This window comes from Sparus aurata, chromosome 3 (assembly GCF_900880675.1).
Source record: "Sparus aurata chromosome 3, fSpaAur1.1, whole genome shotgun sequence".
NCBI classification, from domain to species: domain Eukaryota; kingdom Metazoa; phylum Chordata; class Actinopteri; order Spariformes; family Sparidae; genus Sparus; species Sparus aurata.
This window is the reverse complement of record NC_044189.1, coordinates 6968122-6985236: the sequence shown is the minus strand read 5'-3', so window position 1 is coordinate 6985236 and position 17115 is coordinate 6968122. Positions and strand designations below refer to the sequence as shown.

General features: G+C 41.4%; 1 protein-coding gene across 2 annotated transcripts; it reads left to right on the top strand.

The window, feature by feature from the left end:
- Window positions 1-358: 358 nt before the first annotated feature.
- On the top strand, window positions 359-16975 carry ak2 (adenylate kinase 2). Of its 2 annotated transcripts, XM_030412684.1 has the most exons (7): window positions 359-509; window positions 2848-2973; window positions 4873-4983; window positions 6281-6375; window positions 8705-8777; window positions 12876-13095; window positions 16748-16975. In XM_030412684.1, the coding sequence occupies exons 1-7, from the start codon at window positions 411-413 to the stop codon at window positions 16753-16755; spliced, it is 732 nt and encodes a 243-aa protein (XP_030268544.1). In that variant the 5' UTR covers window positions 359-410; the 3' UTR covers window positions 16756-16975. The 2 variants fall into 2 exon arrangements, with proteins under 2 accessions (XP_030268544.1, XP_030268543.1); XM_030412683.1 differs by lacking the exon at window positions 16748-16975 and having other exon boundaries at window positions 12876-13647.
- Window positions 16976-17115: the final 140 nt, after the last annotated feature.

Below are 17115 nucleotides of genomic sequence, written 5' to 3'. Positions count from 1 at the left end.
AAAATAAGGCACGAGAAATTTGAAAATGAAAAAAGGGAATTAGATAGTTGGTATTTAGTTATATTGAAGTCTGTTTTTTATGTAAATGATCAAAGTAAAAAATAATATAAAACAATTGACCTTCTCTTCCTCGGATGTGACAAAATGAGGCGTCGCACGAATTTTATCCAATCCGCTTACACAACTAATGACAGAACCACATGGGAGCCAATCAAACGCACGTAATTACTGAAGAAGTAGTTTGACAGCCAATCAAACGCCGTATTTCCCAGTAGAGGGCGGGGTTTAATCCTTATCGCAAAAAGGAGGCGGTGGCGCTTCCTTTCCTGGCCAACTTGGCTCAAGTGTCACTAGAGCGACCCAGACAGACTTTAATAAAGTTTCTGCTCCGGTGCTCTCCTGGTCCAGACATGGCCCCCAGCACGCAGATGAAAGAGGCAATAGCCGATGTGCAGGAGGGGATCCGTGCCATCCTGCTCGGACCACCCGGAGCCGGGAAGGGCACTCAGGTGAGAGAGGGACAACCGGGCGAGCTAACAGAGCTAGCTGCTAGCTGCTAGCTGCTAAGTGTTAGCTTTGACAAACAGCGTTCAGCGCATGGCCGGACTCCTAGCTAATGCTAATGCTAACTTGCCTGGGTTTACCTGATTCCATCTGTCAGAGAAACACAGCTCATGTCTGACTCAGTTAAGGTTGTATTATTCTGTAATGTGTCCGTCAGTTTCACGAGGAAAAGGAAAGATGTGTGTTTGAACGCTTGTTTTTAAGTTTCACGATGAAGTTAGCAGTTTATACCCCAGTGTGAAAAGTTAGCATCTGTCGCCTTCTCTGTTCTCGTCTGTTGTTCACAGACTTTATCTAGTAAAAGTGTTTCCTGCTCTTGCAATGCGACCATCAATCAGTGTTTACTCCCAGTCTGTCATATTTAATTAGATATATTTGGGTGTAGATTGTTAGTCTGACAAACAGAACAGTTTAGGTAGTTTATTATGTGCTTCTTCATTGTAAGATAACCAACAGAATGTTGTTCAAGAAAAATAATCGCTAATAATTAAATCATCATAATGGACTCATCAGCAACAACTTATCTGTTGGAGCATGGACTAGCAGGTGAAGCATCAGCAGGCAGAACTACAGTACAGTGGTGTTAGCCTGCAGTCTGAATCCTGAACTTATGTATGTAAAGTACACAAGTGTATAATGAATGTAAAATACACGAGTACAAGTGAAAGCTTAGGTTGAACTTGGTCAGGATCATCCTATCAAACCAGTGCTTCAGGTAGACCCTGTCTTTTCAGAATGGATTTAATCAGGATGTAACATTATGTATTTTAAAACTGGTAAAAATGTGGAATAAAAAAAAAATATGTCGGCTAGGAGTCAGTCCAATAAACAGATGACAAGAATCAATAGACATTTACAGGAAAAGAAAAAATCTTAATCTCAGAGTTGAGATTAATCTGTGATGCAATGTAAGAAACTACAATTTACTCAAGTACTGTACTTGTGTACAATTTGGAGGAAAAATGCTTCAGTATTTCCATTTTCTGCAGTGCTGATCAGCTTTTACTTGTGACATCAGATAGGGAAGTGTTGACCACTCGCAGAGAACGGTTGCTCCATCACAGCCCAACTACTGATTTGTTTTATTTTATTGGCAATCAGAAAATACATAGACCAATAATCAGAAAAAATGCTGAATATCGGCCTCAACAACCGGCCACACTGATAATCGGTCCAATACTGACCAATATTAATGCGCATTTTTTTTGTTTGAAGTACAGACAGTTCTGAATAACAAAGATAATCTTGGAAGACGTCCATTTTTTTTAGGAGCAACAGTCCTGAAGCACATAGTCATCTTTGGCCTGTAACAATCCAGTTTCATAATCATAATATTCCGAATTATTTGTGTTGCAACGTTCCAGGAGACAGAAATGTGACAAACAAAGAAATGTCACAGTGACCTCCTTCAGTCCGTCGTGTTACATCTTCACATTGTACTCTCAGTGTCACATGCGTGTTGACGTGCACAGACACGTGCTCTGGCATTACTTTTGTGTCTTCAGTCCTTTCTTTCTTTCACCAATGAGTCTTCCTTTCTGTCAGCGAAACACTCACTTATTAAATCCCATGAGATTCACTTGTTTTAAATGAATTAATTCAGGTCTATAGATCCTAAATCGATGACTTGATCAACAAAAAATAATAATTATTAAAAATGAATAGTACAAAACCCAAAGAATACTCATATAATGTCATAAATAACAAAGAAAAGCAGCAAAGTCTCACATTTAAGAAGCCGGAACCAGCAAATGTTTTACATTTTCTCTGGGAGAATGACTGAAACGATCCATCGATTATTCAGAAAAGCTGAGAATTGTTTTATTTTGAGATCATTAAATAGGCTGATTGCTGCAGTTCTACACCTCATGCCAATCATCTATGATATGACTACAATGACATTACCGGTAATTGATCAAATTTACTGGAGAGTCTTGGTTTCACTTTAGTTTGCTTGATGAAAAGAGATGCTGTTCACTTTAACTATCAGGCTCATCAGCCGAAAGGTGGTTTGGATTAAGTTCAGTGTGGCTGCGTCGCTATAATCAGATTTATAATCTCTGCTGCTGAAAACTCTTTGGCCTCAAAGCTAAAACAATCACATTTTTCTCATGCTTTTACCAGCCAGCAGTGCAGGTGGTTGGCTCTCTGACAGCGTCAGTGGGTAGAACAGAGTTGAAATCCACTGCCAAACTTTTTATTCATTTGTCTGTTTGGTTCTGACAATTTAAACCTCTGATCATTTAGTATTTAACAGGAATGATCTCTCTCCTCTCCCCGCAGGCCCCTCGGCTGGCGGAGAAGTACTGTGTTTGCCACCTGGCCACCGGAGACATGTTGAGGGCGATGGTGGCTTCGGGCTCCGAGCTCGGCAAGAGGCTCAAGCAGACCATGGACGCTGGCAAACTGGTAAAAAAAAAATCTCTGCTCATCTGCTTCTCATGGTCTCTGTGTGTATTTTTCTTCCTCTGCTCCTTTGTCCTCTCTGAAGCTCCGTGTTGACATTACAGCCTCTTGTGTTCAGTCCCACATGACCACTTCCCTCGTGTTTATTTGTCTTCAGTGACATTTTGACACCAAGATGGCTTCCACTGATTTTGAAGACAAGTTCCTGAACTGTGAGACAGCAGATGTATTCGTCTCTGCAAGTTGGTGCTCAGCCATACACAGAGAAAAGTAATACTAATTGAAATATTTGCATAAAGCGGAACCTGCTAATGGAGGCAAAATTGCAGGTTAAATGACTGATTTAATTTAGCCTGTACCTTGTTTATTGAATGAAACAGTGGGTTTTTATTAATCCTGTACAGAGTGTTAGATCTCACGTTTCTGCACATTCAGAGCCTGCATCTCCTGTGCTCACCCAGCACCCTGTTCCTAATCGATATATAAATTAAGTTGTCAAAATATGAGAAAATGGCTGTCTGTGTTTTGCGCTACAGTTCATCACCAGAACACAGTTTTAGCTGTGAGAGGCGTTGTTTCTTTGTTGTTTGGGCAGTAAGTCTGTAAATGTTCGCCAAGTGTCTTTCTACAAAATCACAGATAAGTTCAAACTTGAACGATTCTTTATGTTGCAACTTTACGTCTGTTTCGTTTGAATTTTCTATCCCTCTCCTGTCCTGGCGATTTGTTTATGATCTGCTAAGGCTTGGGCTTAAAAAACACTTAATTAGGGTTAAGAGAAAAAAAAACAGCGTTTGGCTTTTAAATGCCAGTTTTGGTCGACACAATCACAGATGGAGTTAGTGGTGGTAGTATTTGTCTTCTTATGGCTCTGTCTTCTTTTTGGCTTATTTCTAAGAGTGACAAGAAATGAGGTGAAAGAGAGAGAGGGATGATGACCTGTAGAAGAGGGCTACAAAAAAAAAACACCCAGTGTTGTCGTCCTTATGTCCTTTAAGAATGTCCAGAGGTGTGACTCAAACTGCAGTCGACCGTTCAGCAGCATTGCTGGCTTTAATAACACCGACACCATCTCCTCCACATCCTGATATGACAGGCGGCTAACAATGGAGATATTCCATATTTGGTACAAATGTCCACCGTGGATGTATCTAAGGTTTGCAGTAACATAAACTGCTAACATTATATCCTGGCGACTGAGCTGGCATTATTTCGATGCCTCGTGTTTTTGCAGGCATGGTGTAAGCGCCTCGATGTGAAAAAACCTCAACTCAGAGCAGATAAAAAAGGCCTGACGCCATTCTCAAGCTGTCCCTGACTCATCAACCAGGCGTCCAAGCAGGTGGCACTCCCTGTGATTTCCCTTATCGTTTTCTCGTGTCCAGCGTACTTTTTGGTAACAGCCTCTCGCGCTTCATTAGAGCCAGAGCTCTTTTTTACGCAGATGTTGCATTTATTTTGTCGACTAACTAGGAAGATAACTACTTCTGCCCGGCCAAAATGAGAGGTACAGGTCTGCGAGTTTGCTTCCCTGCAAAATCATCTTTATGCTGAGGACACGTAATTCATTGGGTGCCTAACAATAATTAAAAAAAGAAGCACAATGTGACCTTTCATAACATTTCTATTCCCTAGTTGTGTGTGTGTTCTATATCTGTGTGCGGGAACAGTACTGTATCTGTATCTTTATGCACTTTGTTTCATAACCTGCTCTCCTCCTGTGACTAATTTCTCATTTCCTCGGAGCTGTTTGCTCAAAAATCCACTGCATCAACAAGTCTGTTTGTTATGCTTCAGATACAATGACTCCTTTTATTGCAATGAAGGAAACTCACTGCGTAGCACACGTATCAGATGCAACTGAACTGTGTCAACATGTTGTGTTGTTGTTGTGACTTGCAGGTCAGCGATGAGATGGTCGTGGAGCTCATAGAGAAGAACCTGGACACGTCAGCCTGCAAAAAAGGCTTCCTGCTGGACGGGTTCCCTCGCACAGTCAAACAAGCGGAGATGGTCAGAATTTAATTTGATTTTGTTGCTTTGCTGCTGTTATGTGAAACAAAATCACGCTGAGTAAAACTGATTAGGTCACAAAAGACGGAGCCAGACTGTCTTCAGTCTTTGTGTCTGCGTCCGGGCTTTAGCTCCACACACGATATTCATGAGTGGGATTTATCTTCTCATTAAACCCTCGAAAAGAGAGTAAAGAATCACCTTTTCTCAAAATTTGGAACCATTTTTTTAAGTTTGTTGGTTTTAGATTTAATTTACATACATGTAGAGCTACAACAATGAATCAATTAGTTTTGAACTCTGAAATTTATTGGCAAGTAATTTATTGGTTAATTTGTTCAACTGAATATATCTGAGTTGTGGAAAAAACATCTAAGTACGTCATCTTAGGCTTATGGAAACACTGACCGACAATTTTCACCATTTTCTGACATTTTATAGACTGTATAACTATCAATTAATTGAGAATATAATCCACAATTTAACTCTCCATGAAAGTAGTTAGTAGTTGCAGAAACACTTGAATTACTTTTCTTTGACAGTTCACACTAAAAGCACAATTTAAAAAGCGGCTACAGTAGTGTTTAAATATCATCTTGCACACTTTCGCTATTTTGAATAAAACATCTAAATGACTTTACAGGATCAGAAAGTTCTGTTGCAAATTATACACTGGCACTGCATTATTGCAAAAGCTATGCTCCTTTTTGGGAGACAGGTGGCAGTCTTTCACAGTCAAAATACAATACTTTCACTGTCTTTTTTCTTTATGGGTTGAAATAATCAGTGAAATGCTAAAAAAAAAAAAAAAAAAAAATGTATAGCCCAGAATGCACTTTCACAATTTCTTTTTTTTTTTTTCTGTATCAAAAGCAAAAACGGCTTCATGAAAGATTAGTGGGAATGGGTTTTTACTAAAATGTGATCAAATATAATGTAATAGTTTAATTTATTAGTTTAAGGTCCTCAATATTTGTGTTTCGAAATTTACATTTTTATCTTTATTCTAATAGTTCTGATTATATTTTCTATTAAAATTATTTTATTCTTCTATATTTTGAGACTATGTCCCTCTCTACTGCTGTGTTATCTGTGAATTTCCCCCAAGGTTCATCAATAAAGGAACATCTTATCTTTTCTCATCTTATCTTAATTCGGCCCTACAGCAATACATTTTTATATCATTTCTCTTTTTAGACATTCAGTCATCAGGAAAGAAAGGGAGAGCTTCTTGTACTGAACCACAGATATCGGGCATGCCGTATGTTTGACTCCCTCTGTGTTTTGCGTCTTCCAGCTGGACGACTTGTTGGACAAGCGACAGGAGAAGCTGGACTCTGTGATCGAGTTCGCCGTCGACGACTCTCTGTTGGTCCGCAGGATCTGTGGCAGGTAGGAGCGAGAGAGAGAATTAATTATTCAAGACCGGAGAAAGGATTCAATCTGTTTCATATCCCTATGATGCCTCTTTTCCTTTTGGCCGAGAAGCTTCTCATTCTGTCCGCGTGTTGCATCCAGCTGGGCAGGTGGGCTGATTCATGTGAACAGAAGAGTCTGGGACAGTGAGATAATGCTTGAGAGAAGTGGAGCGTGAAAGCATGCGATTAGCAGCGAAGGTGGCCTGAAGGGTTTAGAGAGCGTCCCACAGCTGGAAGGTCGCAGGTTGAATTCTTAAAGAAGTCGACGTGCCCGTCCCTGATGAAATGTGCTAAATACTGGATCTGCTCAGAGCCTGATTGTACTTTTTAAACTGTGAGGGGAAACTTTTCCTGGAGCTCAAAAGAGACACGTGTATATACCGAAACAAATCAATAACTCAAGCTACAGCTCATGAGTGATGCACATTAACAGTTGATTTTATTGTGATGAATAATTGCCGTGATATTAGGAGTGGCATCTCTTCTAAGAACCAGGAAACAATAAATCAGTTCAAAGTTAAGTGTGATCTGATAGATAAGTACACACAGCTCCGTTAAAACGTTAAAGAGGTTCATAAAGCTTTCAAGAAGTCACAGCAGTCGTCATATCAACATTTCAGAACTAAATCAGTCAGCAGTCCCTGTGTGCTTTCAGTTGTGTTGACGTCGATCAATTGAAAACCGTCTTGACGGTGCTGACCTTTAAAAGAAATTGGAGACAAATGGTGAAGCCACTCTTAATTTTATATATCCACCAGCTGATTTATGTCTAGTGCTCACTGCGGTGGCACAATTGAAATGGATGTGTGTGCTGGATGTGAAAGTAAAAATGTTAGAGTGGGACAAATAAAGGTGACGAGAGTTATTCAGTCTTAAAACAGCAGCGTGAAACTGTTTCTGATGCAGGTTTGACAGACAGAAATACTGTTCATGTTCCCCTTTTATCCGCCATCGCAGCATGGATATGAAAGGACTGTGTAGTCATTAAAGGAACAGTTCGACCAATAATGAAAGTTGAGTCATTATCTCCTCACCCTCATGCCGATGGAAAGTCAGGTGAAGTTTAATAGTTCACAGAACATTTGTATAGTTTCACAACAAAGTGGCACTGACGCATTCTTCTAAGCAACTGACGTGGCTGTGGAAATCTTTACTGTTGCTGCTTAGGAAGTGTTGGCGTGTAGCCCATTGGAAAAAAATCTTAGAAATCCATGGTTTCTGTAAATATATCATCAGATGTAATGGCAGACAAGCTAACAAGCTAATAGCAGCAGTTGTAGCTTTTTATTTAAGCTCCAGTTGAAGCTATCTGTCTACCAGGAAACTCTGCAGAAGGAAAAAAAACAGAAAGCGTTTTTTTTCCTGCCAGCTGACAAAGACGCCATTCTCAACACTGTGCTGCCAGACGTGAACTCACTCGTGTCTAGATGTGGATAACCTGGGTTGACTTATGGAGTTGATTACTGCCGTCGCGTGACTGTTTCATGTGATTGAGATTGTAAGTTTTAAGATTAGGCCAGATAACGTAAAGATATCCAGAGTGCATTCAACGTTGCTTCGTAGTACCGGCCTCTGGTTTTGTCCTTAACCTCACCCTGTTCAGTGGGTCTGTGTTTTTCCACAAGCAAATCAAGCAGCAAACCAGCAGCAGCCACTCATTTCACAAAGACGCTCTGATAAATTTGCCGTCCCACTTTCTGGTGGAACCTGGCACGGATTCACTTATGTAAGCTCTACAGGTTGAGGCAAAAGAGGGAACTGAAGAGAAAGTCGCAAAAACCTTCTAACGACTTAATTGGCAGTGTGTTGTTTTTGTTGTTGTTTCCTGGTACGTTTCCATCTCTGCCTCCGCTGTGCCACAAATCATTATTTATGTAACGGTTTAATACGACATGCTGCGCTCTGATTTTAGGCTGACCCACACATTTCAGAGACCTTCAGCTGAACACGCGCTTTAGAAAAAGCGTGTGCTGGGAAATCATTCAGCGCGTTTATCGCAGCACAGTGTTTATCCTTTTTTCTCCACAATGCAATATTCGTCGACACACTCGATGTAAGATTTTGTAAAGGGCCATCTTTGTGTCGACGGGGGTTCTTTTGTGAGGAAGAGAAGGCCTGCTGCTGCTGCCGTTTGAAGCCCAAGTAGGACAAGGGCAGCGTGTGGGCCGTGAAAAGGACAGTTAAGTAGTTAGTGAGTCACTGTGGCTATGTAACCCTCATCTGTCCTCCTCCTCTGCTCTCACTCTTGATTCCTTTTCTGTCCTTGTCCTGTCCTCCTCACCGTCTCCCCTCCATTTCCCCAGACTAATTCATCAGCCGAGTGGCCGCTCCTACCACGAGGAGTTTAACCCCCCCAAAGAGCCCATGAAGGATGACGTAAGTAGTTTCGTTATCAACCCACTTAGAAACCACTTCTGTTGAAACTGCCTCCTACCTAAAATCACTGCCAGGCTGGAAATTGGTGACAATCAGCCAGCTTCAGACTTAAGTGCTTTGACGCATTCAGAATGTATAAAATGTTTGGGACATTCACTCTAGAGTTAAATACGCGGAGATGTTTGTGTGTAAAGCCATCGTCCTTTGACTCATCTTGTTAACTCTAAATGCGTCGCAAAGGAGTTGATTTACAGGAAGACAATCAGGACTATTTGGGAAGATGTCTTTTGAACATCCAGTTTATTTTACTCCATTAGAGAAGCTTTCTGCTTGGTGGTGGTGGCACTGAGTGGGAGGTTTATTGATGTATTGATGTTGAGTAGTGTTTTTTTTTTCCCCGAATGGTGATGATTAGGTCAGGCTTTCCTGGTGTGTTTTTAAAGATATGCTAATGCCAGATGAAAATGTTTACACTTATATTTAAAAAAAGCACAGCTGAGGTCATGCATGAAAGTGGAGGCAAACGCTCTCCCGCCCAAGTGTTTCAAGTGGTGTTATTATTGCTGATGATATCACAGTGACTGGGCACTTTCCATTTGTTGAGTTGCAGCCAACAACACAGGAACAATGACAGAAATATTTTAAAGATGTTGAAGAATTGGTTAATTTGTGGTGCCGCCCTAGTTTACTCATGCTTTTAGTCTGTAATGGAGACGTGAAAGCAGATAGCAGTGTTGCCAGGATCACCAGTCTGCCTTCAGTTTCAGTCATTAACCTGCTCTGTACTCATCAGAAGACTTCAATACAGCTGTCACCATCATGGCCTTTTGTCCCACCTGTGCTCCACACGCTCTTTGCTTGGCACCGAAATACTACAGAGACAAGCAAAGCCAATTTGAAATTCAGGAAAATCACAAATTGAAGTCATGCTGTCTGCAGTGGGGACTGCACCACCATGAAACTGAGGCACTGAGTGCCCCTTGTTCCATCCCGGTTTCAACTTACTCTGCTGATTCCCTCGCCAGTTTTTTTTTTTTTTTACCTAATTCAAAGCTGTGTGGAACTTATTATACAGTGGGGCAAAAAAGTATTTAGTCAGCCACCAATTGTGCAAGTTCTCCCACTGAAAAAGATGAGAGAGGCCTGTAATTTTCATCATAGGTACACTTCAACTATGAAAGACAGAATGGGGGGAAAGTAGGGCCCTATGAAATCCGTTTTATTTTTTCCCAATTTCAGTTTTATTTTTTCCCAAATTCCATTTTTTCCATTCCATTTGGGAATTTTTTACCTTTTACTCTTATTTTACTACTAAAACAGTGTTTCTTTAATGTAAATGACAAGATGTACACAAATTAAATAGAAATTACCTTAAATTTATTGAGGTGACAAACACATTTCCTCAATACTGTACTGTAGAGTACACTAAAGTGCATCAAAAACATCTGATTTCATCATGTCTTCATACAGTAGTATATTTTTTGTTTTTATGGGTTTAATTTGGGTTTCACTGAATAAAAACATGGTCAACTCTCAGGCAGATCCAGTAAATGTTTGCATACCAAAATTGTTCTGAAAACGTAAGTTGTAAATATTAAAAAAATTAGCAAAGATGACCAACAAAATGAGAAGCTATACTCGTGACGGTATGTCAATAACATACTAAGCAGCTAGCAGTGAAAACACCAACCCTCCCCCTGTCCTCTGAGTTCCCAGCTCAGGCGGGGTCAGCTAACAGGGCTAGCTAGCTAACAGCAGCTACTGTTAGCAGCAGTTGACAGTCACTCTGGTATTATATGCTGATAATATGAATCGGGCAGGTGGCTAACTCTCTCGCATTACAACTTAAATTATGATTTCTCAGGTCTGCGTCTTTGCAAAACAACAGTTCACCTGACACATACAAGTCGTTCGGGAACTGCTTGGCTCTGTACTGACGGGTTAATGTTGAGTCTCTAAGTTTTTTCGCCGACGAAGACGGAACCGTGGGCAGCCGCCTCACCATGCTTGCATTGTTTAGTTTTTTGTTTTTTTTTTACCTAATTCAAAGCTGTGTGGAACTTATTATATAGTGGGGCAAAAAAGTATTTAGTCAGCCACCAATTGTGCAAGTTCTCCCACTGAAAAGATGAGGAGAGGCCTGTAATTTTCATCACAGGTACACTTCAACTACGAGAGACAGAATGGGGGAAAGAATCCAGGAAATCGCATTGTAGGATTTATTTTTGATGAATTAATTGGTAACTTCCTCTGTAAAATAAGTATTTGGTCACCTACAAACAAGCAAGATTTCTGGCTCTCACAGACCTGTAACTTCTTTAAGAGGCTCCTCTGTCCTCCACTCGTTACCTGTATTAATGGCACCTGTTTGAACTCGTTATCAGTGTAAAAGACACCTGTCCACAACCTCAAACAGTCACACTCCAAACTCCACTATGGCCAAGACTAAAGAGCTGTCAAAGGACACCAGAAGCAAAATTGTAGACCTGCACCAGGCTGGGAAGACTGAATCTGCAATAGGTACGCAGCTTGGTGTGAAGAAATCAACTGTGGGAGCAATTATTAGAAAATGGAAGACATACAAGACCACTGATGATCTCCTTCGATCTGGGGCTCCACAAGATCTCACCCCGTGGGGTCAAAATGATCACAAGAAAATCCCAGAACCACACGGGGGGACCTAGTGAATGACCTGCAGAGAGCTGGGACCAAAGAAACAAAGGCTACCATCAGTAACACACTACGCCGCCAGGGACTCAAATCCTGCAGTGCCAGACGTGTCCCCCTGCTTAAGCCAGTACATGTCCAGGCATGTCTGAAGTTTGCTAGAGAGCATTTGGATGATCCAGAAGAGGATTGGGAGAATGTCATATGGTCAGATGAAACCAAAATAGAACTCTTTGGTCAAAAAACTCAGCTTGTCGTGTTTGAAGAATAAAGAATGCTGAGTTGCATCCAAAGAACACCATACCTACGGTGAAGCATGGGGGTGGAAACATCATGCTTTGGGGCTGTTTTTCTGCAAAGGGACCAGGACGACTGATCCGCGTAAAGGAAAGAATGAATGGGGCCATGTATCGTGAGATTTTTGAGTGAAAACCTCCCATCAGCAAGGGCATTGAAGATGAAACGTGGCTGGGTCTTTCAGCATGACAATGATCCCAAACACACCGCCCGGGCAACGAAGGAGTGGCTTCGTAAGAAGCATTTCAAGGTCCTGGTAGTGGCCTAGCCAGTCTCCAGATCTCAACCCCATAGAAAATCTTTGGAGGGAGTTGAAAGTCTGTGTTGCCCAGCGACAGCCCCAAAACATCACTGCTCTAGAGGAGATCTGCATGGAGGAATGGGCCAAAATACCAGCAACAGTGTGTGAAAACCTTGTGAAGACTTCCAGAAAACGTTTGACCTTTGTCATTGCCAACAAAGGGTATAAAACAAAGTATTGAGATGAACTTTTGTTATTGACCAAATACTTATTTTCCACCATAATTTGCAAATAAATTCTTTAAAAATCAGACAATGTGATTTTCTGGATTTATTTTTTTTAATTTTTTTTTCTCATTTTGCCTCTCGTAGTTGAGGTATACCTATGATGAAAATTACAGGCCTCTCTAATCTTTTTAAGTGGGAGAACTTGCACAATTGGTGGCTGACTAAATACTTTTTTGCCCCACTGTATGTGTTGTAACATGAAGCCAGTTATTGCTGTTGTGCCGCTGTGACTGAATGAATGTAACTAATAGCGAAAACTCAACTTAAGAATAACATAACAATGACAAAGAAACTCTTTTTACGTTCAGGTTGGGTTCAGATGGATCAGGGCCTCCCTACTTACCAAACTTCCTTACCTTCTTATTGACTCTCCATACAAAGCAGCACACAGTGACACTCGATCCCCTGACTGAGAAAGGAGGCTGTGATTTCCAAAAGCTTCTGTTCTGACCAAGACAAAGATTTCAGCACGGGAACAAGTAACGTGTGTGCGAGAAGGAAAGCGAGATGGGAGCCCTGACCTAATTGTAGAAACAGGTTGAAACTGGCATGCATTGTTGTTCAGGTTTTACTGCCTCTCTGTAATCCCATCTTTTCTGCACTCAGTTGACAGGCGAGCCTCTCATCCGCCGCAGCGACGACAACGAGACGACGCTGCGCTCCCGTCTGGACGCCTACCACCGGCAGACCGTCCCTCTGGTGAAGTACTACAGCGCCAGGGGCCTGCACACGGCCGTCGACGCCGCCAAGAGCCCAAACGTCGTCTTTGCCTCCATCGTAGCCGCCTTCTCCACCGCTACGGAAGCCCCCGCGCGTGCCACCGCCTGTAAAGACCAAGTGTTCTTCATTTAAAAGCCTTTCTTCATCCTTCCCATATCCCCTCCTACGGGTTCTTTCTCCCCCCCCCCCCAACGGTGGAGATTATACAAGAGTCGATCGAGTGTCACAGCGGCAACAAAATTGTAACTTTGAAGATGGAGACTCAGTGTGGCGTCAGCACTTCAGCTGGTTTGATCCCTGTTGTAGAAACAGAAAGGATTCAAAGATGTATTTTTGTTACTCCTCATCACAAAATCAAGCATGAAAGGGAACTGATCAATAACGACAACACAGCGCTTGGCCCCGTGCTGCTGCGTCTGCCTTTCTACCATATAAGATTTTGACATTTAGCAGAGCAGAATGCCAGGCACTACTCTAGAGATGCTTTTCATCAGATGTGTTTAAAAAATATTGACATTCGTTGCATATTGTTTGCCTTCGCTGGACAGGTTTGCTCTTGTTTAATCGATGACTTTGCCCTTTTCTCTTCATCTCTGATTCTCTCGCACAAACGGTAGCTCTCCTGTTTCTCCCCATTACATGTATTCCCTCCTCCTTTGTTTCCTCAAAGGTACAAACACATTAGAAGTGTCTGACATTTCGCACACGCAAGTCAATTTCAGTGGCCTTAAATTTTGTCAGATTGGTTTTAAGTGCACTGACTGAGAAGCAAAGCTGTCGGGGTTTTAACGAGGTGTCATAAAACTGCGATGACTGGTAACAGTTTGGAGGGGAAAAAAATCTCAAGACAGGGCTGATGAAACTGCAGTTAATAGGACCTGACATCTGAAATGTGTAATTTGCCTCACATTTAATTATCAGGAAATATCAGGAAATATGAAATGTATGACAGTTTTAATCATAGTCTATTTCAAAGTTTTTCAAACTGTTTGAGTGCCTCTCCAGGGGTGCAAGAGAGTTAACAGGAGGGCAGTGGAGCCAAAGAGACCACATGAGGTGAAAGGGACAGCTGCATCCAGGTGTTCTGTAAACAGGAAGTTAGTTTGACAAATAAGGTACTGCAATTTGTGTCCAAAATGTCAGTCAGTTTAAGTCAGAACACGCTAAACTGATGCACACAGATTCAGTGTGACTAAAACTTTGCGAGGGTATCATCATCCTTCATATTCAGTGCCAAGAAAAAGATGTTCTTTATGACTGCAGAACTTGCTTTGGAAACATCGCGTTTGTAAGTTTCCTGCCATGTGAACACGATCCAGTGACGGTATGGTGTTCATCCATTGGAACATTACAAACAGGAACTGCTAATGGCTCATACTTTCAAGGAAGCGCCCAGAATCCGACTGGTCAATATAAAGCAGTCTGTATGCTTCCCTTCATTCATTCATCCATCAGCATAACCTGCGGTCTCTTCCTCCTCCTTGGCTCAGCACTGCTCTCACTCTCTGACTCCATGAATGACCTTTTGGACGTTTTGAGAGTGTACTGGTTGGAAATTAAGTCGGCATTTGATTGATACTGCAAAATCAATATGCACTTTACTGACTGCTCAGTGTTTTTATGGCTGTAGACATAAAGGGTCTAATGTCGGCTAAAAGTTCTTTGGAAGGTTTACATATTCAAGTTTTAAATGTCAAACTTTTCTGAAGTATTTCTGAGACACTTGAGTCGGAATCTTTTCAGTGGGAGCGCTGATTATTGAATATTTGCACACCGAGCTGTAAAGAGTCTTTTTTATTAATTCTTAATGTTGGATAACGGATGTGACATGTCATCCCTGGTTTAGATGGCGGGATCTAGATTTCGGTTGTTGAATATGACTGAGACCAAGCTGTGAACATGAAGCCTTGATATTTTTCCATTATTAATGTGCCTATAATAGATATGTATCTCATGAGAAGGTGAGAAGAGTCAGTCGTAGTGATGAACTTGGAGAATTATTAACCGAATGTGCAGCTCCCTCTGTTATCCCCCAGAAACACGACTCCATAATGTTGCTTCATTCACTGTAGCAGCTTAATATGTCGCTGTTTCCGCTGCAGCCAACAAGCCCCCCTCCAAAAAAATCAATTATTGCTGATTTTAAAGGGGCAGTAAGTCTCATTCCCAGGTGGCGAAACACTGACTCTTCAGGTTGGTGGCTCGAGAGCCGATACAAACCCAGATTGTCTGTCTGTATTTGACAACCAAGGATGTTTCTCCAGAATCGCTCACTGCACCTTTTTAAATTAAGACACGACTTTAAACAATACTGGTATGAACAAAATGTAGTAAGTCAAGTTTTACAAAGTTTAACATTATTGAATGTGCATGCTGGTCATTTTTAAGGATGATTTCAGTTCCGATCCGATTCCGATACCTGATTTTTGACCCGTCCGATAGCGGCGTTTAATCACTAAGCTGTGTGGAAGAGACTGAGCTCATTGTTCTATGTTTACGAAGACATTCTTCTTGACCAAAAAAATACTTTGAATTAATGTAAACGATATAAACACAATAAATCCACTATAAATCAACACAACTTGAAAGAATGAAATGAAACAAACACAATTAGGTCACAGATTAGTGCAAACAAATCAAAATCCAGCTATTTGGATCGGATCGGTGCATCACCTGTCATTTTAGTCCTGCTCGTATAAAATGACATCTTACAAAAATTAATTACCGGATCTCTATACTGGAATGTTAAGCCCTTTTTATGCAGTCCCTTGTGTTCCTTGTCATGAAGTTTCTTTGCTGTAAATTTGGTAAATGTGTTTTCACATCGGTGTCCAGAGTTAAGAGGCCAGTTGGTTAAATGCACTCCCACTGATATTAATTCATGTTGTATCCGTGGCACTGACGGTTAAAGATAGTTTGAGTCTTGTGTGCTGACCCAGCACTGACGTCACAGAGATGGATCAGAGACCAAAAAAAGCGAAGGCCGTCGGACATTCAAATATATAAAAAAAAATTCCCTTTCGGAAATGTTTTGATTTCAGGCTTTTGTTTCCGCGGCTCCCAAAGGTGTCTTATAACCTCCATTTGTTCCATTTATATATTCTTGATCTGTGGGAAAAGATGAGTAATCAGCCTGACTTATAAACAGAAGTGTGTGTGTGTGTGTGTGTTTCCAGCTGTAATAACTGGCTCGGCCTCTGGACACTCCTGTGTTTTTGTCCTTGAATCCTTCCGTTCCTCCTTGACCTATTAGTTTTCCTCCCAGCTCTGTAGTCACCTGGTGTTTTGTGTTCAGTGGAAACATCTTGCATGCAGACTGTGTCGCCCGCACCTTCCCTCGAATACTGATGTGTTTCTATTCTCTCAGGGGGCTGTTGTGATGAAAAACAATAGCAGATGTTCAGCAGTCCCAGTAGGCAGATTTTAGTCTTTTATCGACTCAACCAGACGATTTCATGCTAAATTTCCGTTGATATTCTGTCCTGTGCTCAGTGATGCCTTGGCTCCTTTTTTTTCTTAAATCATCACTTCTTGAGAGCTGTGAATGTAAAGACTAATCGTGACGTGAAATGTTGGGTTTCTGTTCACCCATAAATGAATGTGCACCTTAAAGTGAACGCCGACTCTATAATTGCACTCGGAGACGGACAGTTCCAGCATTTAAATGACCAAAAAAGTATTATCAGTCGTGGCTTGTTGCATTTTTTTAAAAAACAAAAACACCTTTCCTTCCCCTCTCTCTCTCCCTTGTCTTCCAGCTGGTTGAATCCTGAGCGGCTCCACTCTCACCGAGGCGACGGACTGGAGTTGGCAAAAGATCTCGTGCGGGTGGACAGATGGCTGGAAGAGGAAGGGAGGGGGTCAGAAAATCGAGCGACTTAGACTCACTAAGTTAATGTTAATTGTGGGATTGTAGTTGAAAAGCTTTTTGTTATATTCATGTTTTTTCCCTCCCAATAAACCATCATGCTTTCCTACAATCATGACATTCTGTGCACATTGTTTCATTCTTGTTACCTGATTCAGATCTGAAGTTTTAAAGGTGCTACATGTAAGAATGAGCCACTTGTTGAATCTTTACTCCAAATAAAGAGGGGTCAGCATATCTCCAGAGTAACCGCTGATT